At 36.6% G+C, this 16,951-nt stretch overlaps 1 protein-coding gene across 1 annotated transcript in view; it reads left to right on the top strand.

The window, feature by feature from the left end:
• The window catches only part of SMAP1 (small ArfGAP 1), a 228,354-nt gene that overhangs the window by 209,428 nt on the left and 1,975 nt on the right, over positions 1 to 16,951 (top strand). The window contains exons 8-10 of the mRNA XM_011969385.1: positions 9,622 to 9,746; positions 13,863 to 14,034; positions 14,916 to 15,223. Coding sequence (XP_011824775.1) covers positions 9,622 to 9,746; positions 13,863 to 14,034; positions 14,916 to 15,223 — 605 coding nt within the window. The remainder of the gene's footprint in view (positions 1 to 9,621; positions 9,747 to 13,862; positions 14,035 to 14,915; positions 15,224 to 16,951) is intronic.

Raw genomic sequence — 16,951 nt, 5'->3', positions numbered from 1 at the left:
TTGCAAGAGAGGCTAGGAAAATAGTATTCATCCTGTAGAGTGGAGTAGGCTTTGCCAGCAAGAAGCGCCCAGATGGGGCTTTGGTAGTTTGTGGTATCTGGCACACTTGCATTTCATCCTGACAGCAGCTCTTTAGGGTACACACCCACACACACTTTTTCCTTTTTTTTTTTTTAATTAAACTAATAATAATAAAACTAACAACTAATAAGCTAACAAAAATTAATTTGCAAGACATTGCTGCTATACAATAGAATTAGGACTCAAACCTAGATCTGTTTAATGCCAAAGTCTAATTTCAGCTCTTAAGATGAACCAAAGCAAGGCATCTAACCCAAGTATTAAATTATCTTATTATGTTAATAATCAGATGCTGCTAACTATATGCCAGGGGCTGTTTTGAGTGCTGACAGATATTTATTTATTGAATTTTTGCAACAGCTCTGAGATTGGTGAACTATTATTATTTCCCTTTTATAGATGAGAAAACTGAGGCACAGAGAGGTTAAGTGAACTGCACAAGGTCACACCGATGGTAGATTACAGAACTGGGATTTAGACTGAGTAGTCTGACTTCAGGGCTCATATTCTTAACACCGTGTTAAGCTGTGATAGAAAATAAAACTTGTAACAGGTGAGATTATGCTACACAAAATAGACATTGGACCCATTCATCAAATCAATAGATGGCAGTATTAAGTCATGGGGGCGTGATCCTTGGTTTAGAGGTAGTACCTGTGTTTTGTCTGCCCTCTAGCAGCTTCATCTGGGAAATGGAAATAGGAACTCTTCTGTAGCTGAGTGCCAGAATAAATGGTGTGCTTTATGTGAAGCACCTAGCACAGTAACTTGCACACAGTCCTGTACTGAGACTATAACCTGAACACCAGGTCATGGGGGATCACCAAGAGGTAGTACAGGCCTTTGAAGGAATGTGTGGAGAAGGGACTCAAAAATTATGCTGAGTAACACGGAGTAGGACTCCTGCTGGGTTATTCCTTGAATAGCCACTACCATTAGAGAGAAAGAGGGAGACAGAGGGAAACAGTGATTGCAAAGCATGGTCTGTGGCCTCTGATGGATTTGCAGCTGACTAAAAGAACTGAGGAAATTGGGTGGCCTCAGGAATCTAGTTTATCACTATTTTAAACATTTAGAAAGAAATTTGGTGTATACAATTTGGTTTCATATTTATATATTTCTTGTTTTTTGAGGCCATAAAATGGTGCAGTGATTTGATATATATTTATTTTTTAAGCAATCAGTTCTACAAAGCTTCCTCCTTATACCACTTCTCAGTTATTTCAGATAGCTCTAAATCAGTATGTGTGTGTGTGCGCACATATGTGCATGTGTGTGTGGTGTCTTCTGAAAGACAGTAGCACCATGGGGCTCTTCCCCTTACACAGCATCATAGTGCCTGTGCATAAGGGAATTCCCTGCTCAAAAGTTGGCTGGTTTGTAGAAATGTGTAGTAGATTTCCCTGCTGGTACAGTAGACTGGCAGTTTGGTAGTGGCTTGAAAAGGTAGGGCCAAATACAGCAAGAGGATTAGGATTCTCTTTTAAGACCATGTTAGTCATTTTAGCAAATTAGCCTAAATACTAACTATTTAACTGTATGAAAAATTAACTGAAAAATAAAAATAAATAGCTCCACTTAGCTCTCAGGCACACTTAAAAAAATTGAAAACAACATAAAGCTTAAAAATTTTAATATGCTTCAAATGGACATTTATGACTTGAATTTACTAAAATAAGACAGACATGAGTTGATTTTACAAATCAAGTCCTGTGTTTTAATATAAAGGAATTCCAAGTAATAATAAAAATTAAGGATAAAACTTTAGATGGTTTCTTGAGTAGAAAATAAAAAGGGTTCTTTCATCAGCGTGAAAATTTAGAAAGCTTTAAGGAGTTTTGCCATTAAAGAGAGAATCACTGAATATCATGGAAGCAGCCTTCTTTAAACAGTGCTGTTTCCACTTTAAATTCATCACTGCTTATGGTGACGCCTGACTAGTTATGGAAGAAGAATTAGATTTGGGAGTTTTCATTGTAGCAAGGGTGTACTAAAGGTATAAGGTTCATGCTCAGTCAAAAATGGTAATGAAAAACAGCCATTTACTTATCACATTCTTATCTGCCTTAAACTACATTAATAATACATAAAATCTCATGTTGCTTTTTGACATTTTTTCTTATTTGTGCAAATAGATTATGACCAGCTAATGCCTCTGACATTCAAGTAAAGAATGAATTCAATTAATATTTATTGAGCACCAGCAGAGTTCATGGAACACTGGTAAACACCAGAAGATGCAGCTCTGTGTGTTTATAGTAGTGCCAGAGGGGGATGGGGTTGCCATCCAGAAACTGGAAGACAGAATTATCATTGAGGGAAAAGATGGGATTATCTAAGAGAACAGGTTATGAGAATTCAGTTTGAAATCTGGATTAATGCTAAAATTCCAATTTAAATTATATTTTCCTTAATTCAGAGGTTGATTTTTCTTGCTGCTGCTAGAGGAGAAGAAAATAAGTTTATTTTGTGCTATGCAAACTTATTTCAAGTATAATCTAATGTTTTATGGAGGTCACCTTTAGAGTGAATAACAGTTGGAAAAGATAAGCAGATACCCAGATAAATGCAGCTTTTAGAGCCGTACCTTTGTAGAGGATCTTATGATTTAAAACCCATCTGTATCCTATCATAGGGCACACAAGTGCTATGTTAGGACAGTTGGAACAGATTAGTAGGAGGGTAAGATATGGCTCCCACCAGTGAGGTAGCAGGTAGAATAGTCCTGTGAGGTGCTGTCACAACAGTGATGCACTGAGCTTTGGACATAGAGGCGTTGGAGACACATTTATGATTGAGAGAAAGAATTCCAGCCTCACTTCACTTGTTAACCTGGAAAACGGAAGCCCTGGTGTAGGGATTCTAGTTAACAAGCAGTTGTAATCTCATAGGCAGATAGTTGCATGGAAGCTGTGTCTATGAAAACAGAGGAAGAGGAGCCAGTCCAGGATATTGGTAGCAATGGCTGGGGAGTCTTCAAGGAGAATGTGGCTCTAAACTCTTAAGAGGCGATTTTCCAGGAGGAAGGATCAGCTGGGGCTAAATGTGCTGGTGGTAAGTAGGATGAGGACTGAAAAGGATTTGTAGCCAGGAAATTGCTGGTAATTTTCAAAAATAGTGTCATTATTTCACTTTTCTCCCACAAAAGTAGGATCACCTGAACTACTAATTGTTTTCCACCATGGCTCTGCTGTCACCAAGAAATCCTCCCATAACCTGTGTTTGGAAAGCATTTCAATTAATCATTTATTATTTGCTTTGCGCTAGGTATTAAATTAAGGAGGCAGCTGCACTCTTCCTGGTGACGAAGCAGGTGGGACTGTTCATGGGCTCTGGGCTATGAAAGTGGTGCCAGTGGGGAGTAAAGAGGCTTCTGGAGTGCTGGGGCATGCCTGTTCAGCCTAAGAACATTCAGATGCCATAAAAACTAAAAATGAAAAGGATAAGATGCTTGGGAAGGCTTCTACTTTGCAGCCCCTGGATTAGCGGAACATTTGGAGGCAAAGTTGGTAGGCCTGACTGACCGGCTGTGGGTGGTATGGCCTGCAGTTGAGGTGGTGTGGGTGTTGTGGACTCAGGAGTCACCCTGTGCCTCAGAAAGGAGCTTGTGCCAAGTACTGTGCCTGGGCTGGGTGGTGAATCTAGCCCCTGCCCTCAGGGCACTATTTTAGGGAGGTAGGTCAATTTGTAACTCTGGGTAGGGAATGGGCACCTGTTTCTGCCTGAGAATACTGGGAAACATTTCTCAAACTGATTAGAGCAGTTGAGTTTTCTGGGTGCGCCATCGAGACCCATGTTGAAGTCCTAGGCTTACTGTGCAGATTCCTTCCAGGTGAGGTAAGGATTAAACTGAGATACTTTATTGATCAGAGTATCTGGCACATAGCACTTAAATAAATATTAGTGTTTAAACATGTATTAAAATACGAAGTGTTGTATTCTTATTTCCTTTTAGTTTATAAATTGTCATTTAAAGGCACTTGGAATGTGCCAAGGGGAAGACACTGTTGTTAAAAATACTTTATTTACCTTATCCTCATTTGGATTATTGGTATCAGATGAATTCTAGTATAGTTACAATTAATAGAATCAGCTGGCTCACTTACCATATTGAGGATTTTTAGGTGACAAGAGACTGGCCTTCATGACTTTGTCATATTTGAAATGTTACCTCTTTCTAACATCTCTCAGTGTCATGATGTGAAGTGGGCCAGTGAATGCATGCTGGGCATGCCTTCTGTTCTTGGAAGTTGTAGCACTGATTTTAACAATTTTTTTCTGCAGCTGAAAACATTTTAACCTTTTCCTGTCAGTTTCTCATATGTGGGCAGTTGAAAACATTCATCTACCAGTTCAGTTCCCAAATAAGACACTAGCCTAACATCTTAAGGTAATGAAGAAAGAAAATACTTACCTACAAGCTACTTAACTGTAGGTTTGATGTCTTGCCTTCAAGATTGAAATCCTATCTTCATTTTACTGCATTGTCCTAATTTCTTCTGTTTGCTCATTGCCTTTTCAAGGGGTCCTTTGTGCTTCATTATCGTTCTTTATGATGTTGTTCCCAGCTGAATTTCCTCCATTTGCCCTAGGCTTTTCTTCTACTCTGGATCTCCCATTATTTTTATTGTCCACCAGCTACTGTTTCTGCATACTAATTAAAGGGGGACTGCTGCCTCCTGCTGCTCCCACCATCATTCTGTAGCTGAGCAAGGTGCATGTCTACGGTGAATTCTGATTAGTTTTCACAGACATCCCCTCATCTCATAGAAGGCACTGCGTGGTCTGATGTTCTCTCTCCCCTGAAAAAGGAAGTTTCCGCGTGTGTGTGTGTGTGTGTGTGTGTGTGTGTGACTGTATATTTGTGTGCATGCACCAACAAGGTATAACCCATGCTGATTTAAATGTTTTTCTTACATTATGGTGATTTACACTATTTAATTTGAATAAGCCTTATACTTTCTAAATGTTACAGTTAATTATCTGAAAAACTGTTGTCAACATCTTGGTATTTTCTTGATGTTGTGGCCTCTGAGCTTTTATTAATCAGTAAAGACCATGTTATTAGTGGGCCCATGATCAAAAGGATTCATTTAACTCCCAATAATTTGTGAATACTCTTAGTTGACAAAGGCCTGATTATATCCCACAGTTGTTTCCGGGAGCCCAGTTTGCTCACTGAAGACCATATCCACCTGAATCCCTCCCTATAAATTGAAAAGATACTGGTGTCAGTACAGGACAGTGGAGTGGGGACAGGATGAGGCAAATGTTGAGTGTGGCACTGAACGATTTTTGGACTGTTTAACTGCTTCTCAAACTTAGTACAAATAATTATAAACTATTTTAAAGTTTTTTTAAATTTTTCAGAACTTTAAAGTGATTTGTTTATAATTAGGTGAAGTTGAAATTACATGGCTTTTGATGAAATGTGGTTTAAAGAAAAGAGCACTAGCCTAGGTGTGAGAAGACTCTGTTCTAGTACAAATTTTGCTGCTTAAAAAGGTGAATGACATTGAGGAAGTCTTTTCATTGCTCTGTGTCCTAGTTGGTATAACCGGAGATAATGGAAGGAGAGGCCCTTCTCATCTTGCATGGGGACAAAAATGATAACATGTAAGCATTCTTTAAAAACATCCAGGATGAATGTGATATTTATAATGATGGTAATGATAATGAGTCTTTAATTGTCCTTTTTGAACACTGAAAATTTAAAATGCAATGACCTTCTAAATGAATTGAAGCAATCCCTTTTAAATAATGTGTTAAGCAAGCCAAATGTTGTAAGTAAAATTGGCAACCATTGAAAACTCATTGGGAACTTGTATTTACCAGTTTCGCAAGGCTGAGAAGTTTTCGTTTCGGTTAAGAATTTGTTTTTCAACAATTCTGTGAACGCATAGCTTTGATAGTAACTAGAAAAATTGATGGCTGTGAAATCCAGAACCCACCATTAAGATGGATAACCCATCACATGGGGAGAAGATGGAGTAGAGGCAAAAGAGGGGCAGGTATGTTGCAGATGGTGAGAGCAGAGAGCAATCACCTATGCTCATCACAAGGATGCTATGTAGAGAAAAATCTTGGTGAGGCCTGGCAGAAAGTTCCTTACCTCAGGTTTTTGGGGGGTATGAGAAAGTCTTCCTTAACCAATTGAAAACAGTGTCAGCCTTGCCACAAAGATTGCTGTCCCTAAGCAGGTGCTTCCTCTATCTCATTCTAAAAAGGATTCCACGTCCCTCAGACTGACCTTGTGAATTGACTTCATGACAACTCTAATAACCGTGGTGACTGGTTACAGAGAGATCACAACTTCGTTGTTTGTATGAAATGCCAGAAATTTCAAGAGGCTAGTTTTAATATAGTAATAACAATAATAAAACACATGGAAAGAGAATATGGATTTGTTCATAGTGCAGTGGTAAAAACAGAATTCAAGTTACATTGCAGTGAAGGGACATGAGCTGTGTAGACTTTATATAGAGGAATGTGGATGTCCACCATTCTGTTTTTAATGGTGAAAATCTGGAAACTACCTAAATTCTCTTGAGTCACACATTGAATAAATAAATTATTAATAGGCACATGCAGTATCACAGAATGCAAACCCCCTACCTACACATACATAATTTATATAAAGAAGACTATTTTTGTATGATCCTATGTACATTGTTTTTAAAATTGTGGTAACACAACACATAAAATTTACCATTTTAAATATTTTACGATATATAATCAGTGGCATTAAGTACATTCACATTGCACAACTGTCACCACCATCTATGGTGGGTACTTTTAGTTTCTTCATTTTTGCATGGTTTGAATCTTTTACAAGAATGTGTTGCTTTTACAGTAAACATTGAGTAAGATTACAGTCTAAGACTTTGCTCCTGCTCTGTGATGCTGGACAAGTTATTAGTCACATATGTGATACTAAAGGGGGTGAAAGGTAAAATAAGACTTCAGAAACCAAATAATGTGCTGTGTGGTGTTTTGCGGGTTAGAAAATATATTGCTAGATATCAAATATTGTTTAGATTTGAAAGTGTAAGTAAATATTCTGAGTGGAGTCTAAGGTACTAAGTAGAACAGACTTAAAATTTCTGAAAGCTGTACAGTTTACAAAAGTAATAAGACATAGCATTGGCTTGTAGTGGATGAACTTTGTGATTCTCACTAAGTGCATCCTGGGCACACTGGTGTTCTGTGAACATGTGCTGTGGTAAAAGGCAATTGATAGTATTTTCTTAGTTTGCCAAAAAATCAATGGGATTTTCTCGTGTTAAATTTTTTTTGCCATAAATTTGTCTGATTTTGTTTACTACTACTTAATAAAGTAAAAAAAAGTGTAACGGAAAAACTGGAAATAGTTGCTTATATTCAGCTTGTCACCATTTTTTTTCCTTTTATTTTGGTTGTGGTTTACATTGTTTCACAGGACACATGCTTCTATTTGAGTTTAAATTTTATAAACATATAACATTTTTACATATATAAATATATATACATTTTATATATAATAGTTATATTTGCAGCTAAAAAAGTGCTTCCTCAATTCATGTGACAGAATGAAACATGTCTAGTTGATGATGATGTTTGCCCATCTCCAACTCTGTAGCTCACAAGTTAAAGCACCACTGGCTTATATGTCATTATTATTGGACTTTCTTTACTGAAGTGTAGATACAAACAAAAAAGGTATTCCTTAGTTGTGTTTTTAAACCTAGAATGCCTTGTCCCTTTAAAATATCACTTTATTTCTAGCTGATATTTATATAATGTACTATACATCATGTAAATGGGGTATGGAATGAACTAGAAAACAAATTATCTCTTTAAGGAGGTCTAACTTTAAAATGAATATTGCCATTTGAAAGGGTTAGAAATGAAAAAAATTATTTTCATGTTTGAGTCTTAATTCTTTGATAGTTGTCTCAGTTTAAAATTCTATATATTACAAATTATAATAATCTACATACATTGTTTTATTGCTTCACCTTTTAATTGTCCATAGTACTTGATATAGATATAACATGTATAATACATATCAATACATTTCTTTTAATGGTTGTGATAATGTGATATCACTGAAAATGACTTGAAAAATTTGCAGTTGAATAACTTCCAAATTAACCTAATTTGGACTTTACACACTCTTTTATAAAATAAATAGTAAAAAATATTTTATTTTGATTATGTATTAATAATTCTTTGTAATTCACTGAAGCTTAAACAGAGAAATAAAAGATACTAATTTCTGTAGTTATACTTGGAAAAAGACAAGAACTCTCTAAGTTTCTGTAGATTGTGGTGGAAATATGAATGAGATGGTAGATCCTCCACTGAATTTGTTAATATTTGAGTATCTACTTTGTGCAAGATATCCCATTCATTGTTGAAAAGGTTTTTAAAGATGATGGATTTCCCTTTGATGAGAGTATGGTCTATCAAAGAGAGATCAAATGAGACTGTAGATTGTTAAGCTAGAAGATTTATTAGGCTATAACTCTCAAGAGGCTGGAGTTGTGATGCTCTGAACTGTTACTTGGTTGTGGTTACAGAAAACTGAACTCTGTGAGATGTTCCAGTCCCGGAGTGCTGTGCATGCAAACTCGACCCACAGCACTCCACTTCAGCTCCTGCCCCCAGCCCTTATAAATGTTCACCAACATAAAAAAGGGATATAAAAGAAGCCAGTTTTGAATTTTTGAAATTACAGTTTTTAAAACTGTTTTTTAATTTGAATTTTAAAGTAGGAAGCTCTGTCAGAGTCCCTTTGCCTGTACAGTGCAGTGGCTTGGTACAGCCATCAGTAAAAGTGGCTGTGCTGGAAGGAAGAAAGGATTTATTTTGGAGTTCTATGGATACTTCCTGTAGAATCAGTTTAAATATTGTATGTATGTTTCCTTTTTTCTATCTAGTTTTCTTCCATGTTGTGACTTCAAAACGTAACATTTCATCAATGTTATTTCCATGGTAGGTAAAAAACTTATTTCCATGGTATAAATCATCAAAACTTATTTCCATGGTAGGTCAAAATTAAATTATCTCCAAACACACCCTCACACATACATTTATGGAGAAGGATTATTTATAAGAGTGTGGTATCAAATTCCACCTTAGCCCCTTATCTCAAAAGTAGTTTTTACCTCATAAGTGTATGAAGATTAAATGAGTTGATACATGTAAAGTACCCAGAACAGTGCCTGGCATATAGGAAACACCATAAAAACCTATGATCTTATTTAAAAAATTAGGGTGCAAAATAATGTGAATAGTATGATACCATTGGTTAAAAAGGAGGTTTAGATATATACCTAGAAACCAATGGATAAAGAATATTTCTGGGGGAATCAACAAAACTGGAAATGGTTTCTTTGGGAAAGGGGATACTGGGGTGGGTAGAAGGAGAACAAATGTTTTACCACCTTTTGAACTTTTTTTTGTTTTTTTAAACCATATATCAATTTTTAAAATAATGCCATGTTTCAAGTAATTTAAGATATTCTACTTTAAGACAAGAATCTATATTCTTTTCAGATGGCCCTGCTGTGGCACCAGTGACCAATGGGAACACAACGGTGCCACCCCTGAATGACGATCTGGACATCTTCGGACCAATGATTTCTAATCCCTTACCTGCAACTGGCATGCCTCCAGCTCAGGTATGTGATAAGAATATGGTTTTATATGGTCGCTGCTTATTTCCTTTTTGAAAAGTTTCAAAATTTCAATTTTGGAAGAATTGTTTCTGAGCAGTAACTGATTTAAAAGTCCCCTGTTCTTTAGTCCAGGGGTTTGCAAACTAAGCCAGCAGCTTCTTTTTGCAAATAAAGTTTTATTGGCACACAGCCGCTCCCACTGATTTACATACTATGTGTGGCTGGTTTCCTGCTACAAAAGCAGAGTTAAATATTAACAACAGAGACTGTATAACCCACAAAACCTAAAATATTGACTATCTTTAAAGTTCTAACCCTAGCTTTAGGGAAACAACAGTATTTAGAATGAACAAGTAGAAAAACCCTGACTACATCGACTTCCCTGAGATCAACAAGGTCACTTACTTCAGAGCTTTTAAAACTGTGGGTGTTTGTAAATATTAACTGCAGAAGTTCTAGCAAATTCAGTACTCATTGTCTTTTTAAAATGAAGGCAAATTATGTTTTAACTTAGCCTTAAAATCTACCTTGCTTTTTTTTTTTAAGTGATTTTTAAAAAATCTAGAACAGTAATAATAATGATTGGGAAATTTTTAAAATGTTAATGGTGAAGAAATTTTGAATTGCCTTCTTAACAGTACATGGAATTTCTGTAACGTGAACTATATGAAATTTCAGGAAACAAATTACTCTTAAGCTTACAACATTAAGATTCTATTTTAAGTTTATACTTTACAAATAACCAGTTTGTGCAGCATAATTTTTGAGATAAAATATTCCTTCCATAGAAAAACTAAGTCAAATCTGAATTGTTCCAGTAGACAGTTTTAATAAGAAAAAGTCAACGTCTTATAAGAAGACTAGTAACATATTTCTGTTGCACATATTGTTATTGTGATAGTCATTATATAGTTACCATTAGAATGGAACAAGTAGATTTCTTAGGAATAATTAATTTAAATGGATCTTTATCAAAATTGTCTGCAGCAGTAGTGTTTATTTTCAGCAAAATAGCTTATTTTATGGCTTTGCCCCTTCTTCACCTCCTATAACACACATAAGAAAGAGACAGTATTGTTACTGTTGTTTCAATTAACATTAATTACCTTACCAATTTGTACAGACATAGGTGTACATGTGACAGAATTGTCTAATATTGTGTCTTTGGAAAGAAGTATTTAGGATATTTGACAATCAGAATGTGAAAAGTAATTTATTTTTAGTCTAGCATTGTAGTACGGCTGTTACACCTGCTAGACTTATTTAGCACTGTCACTGGGGTCTGACAGTTGCTTTGCAACTGCTTAGAGAGTTAGACTCCACCTCTGAGGTTTCAGCGTACTTCACGTGTTCTGTTCTGTATTAAAGCAGCAAGCAGAACAATGCAGACTTCATTTAATTCTGAAGCACAAGCAGTGCCATGACAAGGAGTGTAGCCTCTGGCTTTAGGAGGGGTGGCGGCTGGCCTTTAGACTTTGGGCATTCTGAGCAGTACCTGGTAGGACATAAGGTTAATTTTTAAAATTATATCTAATACTTCTTTTGGAACATTGTTATGTTGAGCCCTGTGAAATATTTGGTGAACAGTAGTATCTTTCATCTAAACTTCATGTAGAGATTAAAATTCAGACATATTTGGCTGGGCATGCTGGTTCACGCCTGTAATGCCAGCCCTTTGGGAGGCTGAGGCGGGCGAATCACCCGAGGTCAGGAGTTGGAGACCAGCCTGGCCAACATGATGAAACCCCGTCTCTACTTAAAATACAAAAATTAGCCGGGCGTGGTGGCAGATGCCTGTAATCCCAGCTACTCAGGAGGCTGAGGCAGGAGAGTTGCTTGAACCCGGGAGGCAGAGGTTTCAGTGAGCCAAGATTGCGCCATTGCACTCCAGCCTGGGGGACAAGAGCGAGACTTCATCTGGGGGAAAAAAAAAAATCCAAACATATTTTCAAAATAATGCCTTTGAAAATGGGGGATGGTGCTGAAACTACAGATTTTATGCATATATTGCTACTATGTAATTTACTCGTTTTGGTGGGTTTTTAGTATGTGAAATTGAGCTCAAACTAGTTTTGGACACCAAGATTTTGAATTCTTCTGAACCCTGTGTTCTTTCACTCTTTATTTTCTGAGTATATACAAATTCTAGTAAAAGATTTTCTAACTTATGAATATGAAGTAGATTGATTTTACCATCTGCCTTACCTGTCTGGGGTCTAGTCTTTCTTAAAGGGGGTTAGAAATACTTAGTTGACAGGAGCGTACATGTGTTTTGGGGGCTGGAGGGGGAACAGTTCCAGTCTTCAGTGTTGACATGGAGAAACCCCTTTCCTGATATTTCATATACATGTACATACACCAACAGTACCTATACATACACAAGGGCCGAGTCTTGTTTTTTCTTGATTAAGCCCTTGGGTCCCAGAAGGCCAGAGAGCCTTTGGTTAGATGCTCTGCACTTCCTGAAGTGTAAAATGAGAGGCAGAAGTTGTTCTCCTTTTATCTTGGGGTTGTAGTGCTGGCGAATGGAGCACCAAAAAGTAAGTGGACATTTGAGGGCTTACTAGTCCTGCCGATCAGTTTGGCTGTTTTTAGACTGTGTCCTTTTGGAGGTAGATGTTTCATATTATGATGTTTACAGTATGTGAATATTAGGCTGCTCTACTATGAGAGTAGAATCATAGCTTCCCAACATTTTGGGTTTTCTTATAGTTCTCTCTCTTCCACAGGGAATAGACCCCAGCGTTTTGAGCAGATTTTTTTGGTTCAACAGATAGTGTGATAAAAAGATCACTTAGTGATGTAGTTGCTTTGTTTTATAAAAAATATTAACAATAAACACCAAGTACTTAATCCAACCATTGTGCAAAACACTTCTTGTGATCATCAAGCTTATCCCCAGTTTACAGGAGAGAGATTGAAAGAAGTTAAGTGACATGTCTGAGTGTACCATAGAAAGTCGTGGGGGCAGGCTCTAGTCCTGGCAGACAGGCTCCAGCCCATGCTCGTAGCTCTATGATCTGCCGCTGCTGCTTCCATTGGTAGCTTAGATATATTTTATTCAAGGGTATTGTGATATTTAGTATTCTATGATATCTAATTTCTTACATATTTGAATTTTTTGAAAATTAAGTGGCTTTTTGTCACTTAAAATTCTTGCTTAGTCATAAGATTCAAAATACTGTTCTGTGTAGTTTACAAGTATAGTGTTTGGATGGTACCTCATCACATGGTGTTCTAGGAGGACATTAAATGTTTGAATTTATTTTCCACTTGCTACTCACCTTATTCTCTAGTTTGAGAAGAATCAGCCAGTTTTTACTAGTCTTCATAGAATTCTTTGAAACTCTTCATATTCAAAACAAGTCCATATAACAAATGTGAATGTGATTTAATATTTAATGACTACAGAGATGATTAAGGTTTGCTGTTGTGATTGCATAATACTGTTCGCAAGATATGAGATTAAGTGAAAATGTTTGTTTTATATTAAATATCTACATGTTTATTTGTATTTGTGTTTATTTGCCGCCTTGTCCAAAAGGGAAGTGCAGGATATGTTGAGACTGTAGATGGTCAAAGTTTTGCTGTACCTTCATTTCTGGATAGATTAGAAGTAGCCTAATGTTGTAGTTAAAACTGATTAGATGTATAAAAATCTTATTATGCAGGTTTTGAGAAGATAAAACCTTTTAAGCAGCCATTGCAAATCCTCTTATGGTCTGTTGTAGAAATGTTTATTCCAAAGGATACCAGTTTCTTGGAGCAGTAGTTGCTGTGGAGTGGTGGTCCTCAGACAGCTGCCTCCTCTGTAACCACTGTTGAGCCCATTGTGTTCAGGATTTGATGAGCAAAAACTTGGCATCACCTTAGGTAGTAAATGCAACTTACTGTGAAAAGGCTTCAGTCTACCTACATTAACATTCAAATTAAGAAGTACTGCCATGGCTGTAGATGTTTTTGTATGGGCTTGTGAGTGATCCTCTTGAATGGCACCATTTTACCTTCTACAATTGTTTGATTCCTGTCTAATTTTATAACTTTATTTGGATTTTAAGTAATGGATAAGCTGTGCTTTACTGTGCAGAATTTGATAGCTTAGTTTGGTGTTTGTCTCAGGGGACATCCTCTGCACCAGCAGCTGCAACCCTGTCTACAGTAACATCTGGGGATCTAGATTTATTCACTGAGCAAACTACAAAATCAGAAGAAGTGGCAAAGAAACAGCTTTCCAAAGACTCCATCTTATCTCTGTATGGCACAGGAACCATTCAACAGCAAAGTACTCCTGGTAATGAATTTCGATATCTGCTTTCAGTGACATTACTAGAAGCATATCCTTTGTAATTATAATAAGATCAATTATATATTTTCTTTATTGTTCCATGTAGTGAGTGCTTTTGTTGTTGCAGTTTATACAACTATGAAACTGAAATGAACGAGCATTAGAATTAAAAATTAAGAGGCATGTACAGGATTCACAGAACTTTATTTGGAATTAACAAGCTGTTCATAGATCACTAAATATTGTTTCACAAGCTTATAGAACACGGATTATCTTTGATGAATTATTGAAACTTGACATGTATGAAGTTTACGACTTTGTATACAGTATATTTTCTCTGCAGGTAAACAGTCTTGAGTTACCACATGGACTAAAAAAAACTGAATTTTTTTGTAATCATAACAAAATATTAGCATAAGGCTTATTGTTTACAGACTTTTAATCTTTCAGACCATTTCCTTTAAATAATGAGCTGCATTTCACATATGAGCTAAAATTATTTCGCAGCCCACTACATCTATTGAAGTGAGATATAGTCAGCTCTCACTTGCCTGTTTGGTACTGGGAGACCAGTGGTACAAGTCAGCAAAAAAAAGTGTATGATCTCATGCTACATAGTTTGGTCTTCATGGTGGAAGATATTTTGTGTGGCTGTTGCATATGATTTACATTTCTTAATTAAAATTACTCAGGTTAATAACTGATTTGTCTGCATTCTAGAAATAACCAGCTCTCAGGGTTTAGGTGTGGGCTGTTCTGAGTAGTCGGAGCAGCCAAACTGGAATTAAATATTTGCTGTTCAGAAAGGCAGTTTTTCTGTGATTATAGAGGTGAGTGCAACTGCACGTGATAGCGCTGTCTTCATTCATTTTCTTTTTGTGGTGCAGGTGTATTTATGGGACCCACAAATATACCATTTACCTCCCAAGCACCAGCTGCGTTTCAGGGCTTTCCATCGATGGGTGTGCCTGTGCCTGCAGCTCCTGGCCTTATAGGAAATGTGATGGGACAGAGTCCAAGCATGATGGTGGGCATGCCCATGCCCAATGGGTTTATGGGAAATGCACAAACTGGTGTGATGCCACTTCCTCAAAACGTTGTTGGCCCCCAAGGAGGAATGGTGGGACAAATGGGTGCACCCCAGAGTAAGTTTGGCCTGCCGCAAGCTCAGCAGCCCCCATGGAGCCTCTCACAGGTAGGGGTCATTTACTTTCTAGCTCTTCCCAAATCAAAGAAAACAGATTTATTTTCTAAAAAAATTTTTTTTAAGTCTAGTGATCTGGCAGAAAGAATTCAATAGGGATAATATGTATAGGGTCAAAAGTATCTATAAATATTACGAAGTTGTATCAGACAAATGATGTGTTATCCCTGTTTTAGAGTATTCTGTTAAAAAAAGGTTAAACGCCTTTCATTTCAAATTGTAACGTAACTGTAATGGTGAACACCACTAATCTGTTTGCTGATGGCCAGAAATTATCTTAGGCATCATGAGACTCCCTCTCTGCCACCTCTGAGATTAGCACTTAGCTTTAACCAGCTTGCTTGTGGGACGTTTTTATAGTCCACTTAGACAACTTCACTAATAATTTTGGGGTCTTTTATTAGAAAAAAAATCTAGCCTCATATTCTCAAAGCACTATTTTATGAGGGATCTAAGGCTATTTTTCAGGTCATATGATTACTGCCCCATAGCTCTGTAAAAATTCTTTTTGTTCAAAAACCTTTGTAAAGTTGTATTTTCTTTTTATGTACCTTTAATGACTTTTATGTTCAAAAAGATTCAATTCCCATAAGGTGTGAACCAGACATCCCCTCATATTATAAAATCCTGTTTCTACCTAAGTTAGAGCTAAGATAGAACATTTCTATTTCAGGTGCTGTGTTCTGACTTCTCTCTCTCTAGCTGCACAGACAAAGGCTCTTAGAGAGGTTCATGCTCCCACTCTTCTTCCTTTTACACTTCCCATTGATGTTCCTCCAGCATTTTGTCAATCTTGGTTTCTGTTTGGTCACTTGTTTTACCTTTAGAGCATTCAGGGAATAGTCTAGAGTGATTTCTAACATTAGCTCAATCACTATATATCCCAATTAATTTTGCTACCACCATTTCCAAGAATATAGGTAAGACATTGGTCTCTACACATTGGGAATCTAAAAAATTGTATGTGCTAAGGGTCAGTCACATGGTCAACATGCTGAAGCACACCCAGCTCAGGTTAAGGTGCTAGATGAACCAGGAAGGAGTTAATACTGGCTCTTACTTCCAAATAATGCAGAAGGGCGATGCTGTTCTCCAGCACTCCATCAGTGCAGTCTACTGGCCAACGACAAAGTGGTTAAAATGTCCTTTAGGAGGTATGAAGACGTGATCTGCTTCTTCAGACACTTATGCCTGATGATTAGTGATGTAGTTTATGTTAGTGTCTTTGAAACTGTAAATAAGTCAACTGTATTAAATTAAGAACACAGTCATAACACTTGAGTTTAAGTTTTAGACCCGCTCTGTACTTTATGGTAAATCTTGCCTTCTCTTACCACCAATTTTGGAAATAAGAGAACCACAGGGTTAAGGTTCTTATATATATATTTGACTCCAGTCTTGAAGAAAAATATACATAATCTTATACTTTATTGCATACAATGAAAATAAATTTTAGATGTTTATGTTGTTAGATCAGCAAGAGAAATAAATGCTTTATGACCACTTTTAGGAAGTATATAGAGCCATTTAAGATTTTAACAGAGAATAATAGCTATCATACAAAGTTTATAGGATAATTTTAGACTATTTTACTTTCTAAAATTTTCTTACTCCTTAGTAGTTAAAGCACAATATCCTAGTGTAGGTGAAAGTCAGAGTAACAGACTCATGATACAAATCCCAAGATTGCTTTGGTATTTTTTTTTTAAGTTGTTAATC

This window comes from Mandrillus leucophaeus, unplaced genomic scaffold, assembly GCF_000951045.1.
Source record: "Mandrillus leucophaeus isolate KB7577 unplaced genomic scaffold, Mleu.le_1.0 Scaffold889, whole genome shotgun sequence".
In the NCBI taxonomy this organism is placed as follows: domain Eukaryota; kingdom Metazoa; phylum Chordata; class Mammalia; order Primates; family Cercopithecidae; genus Mandrillus; species Mandrillus leucophaeus.
This window is presented reverse-complemented; position numbering and strand designations above follow the sequence as displayed.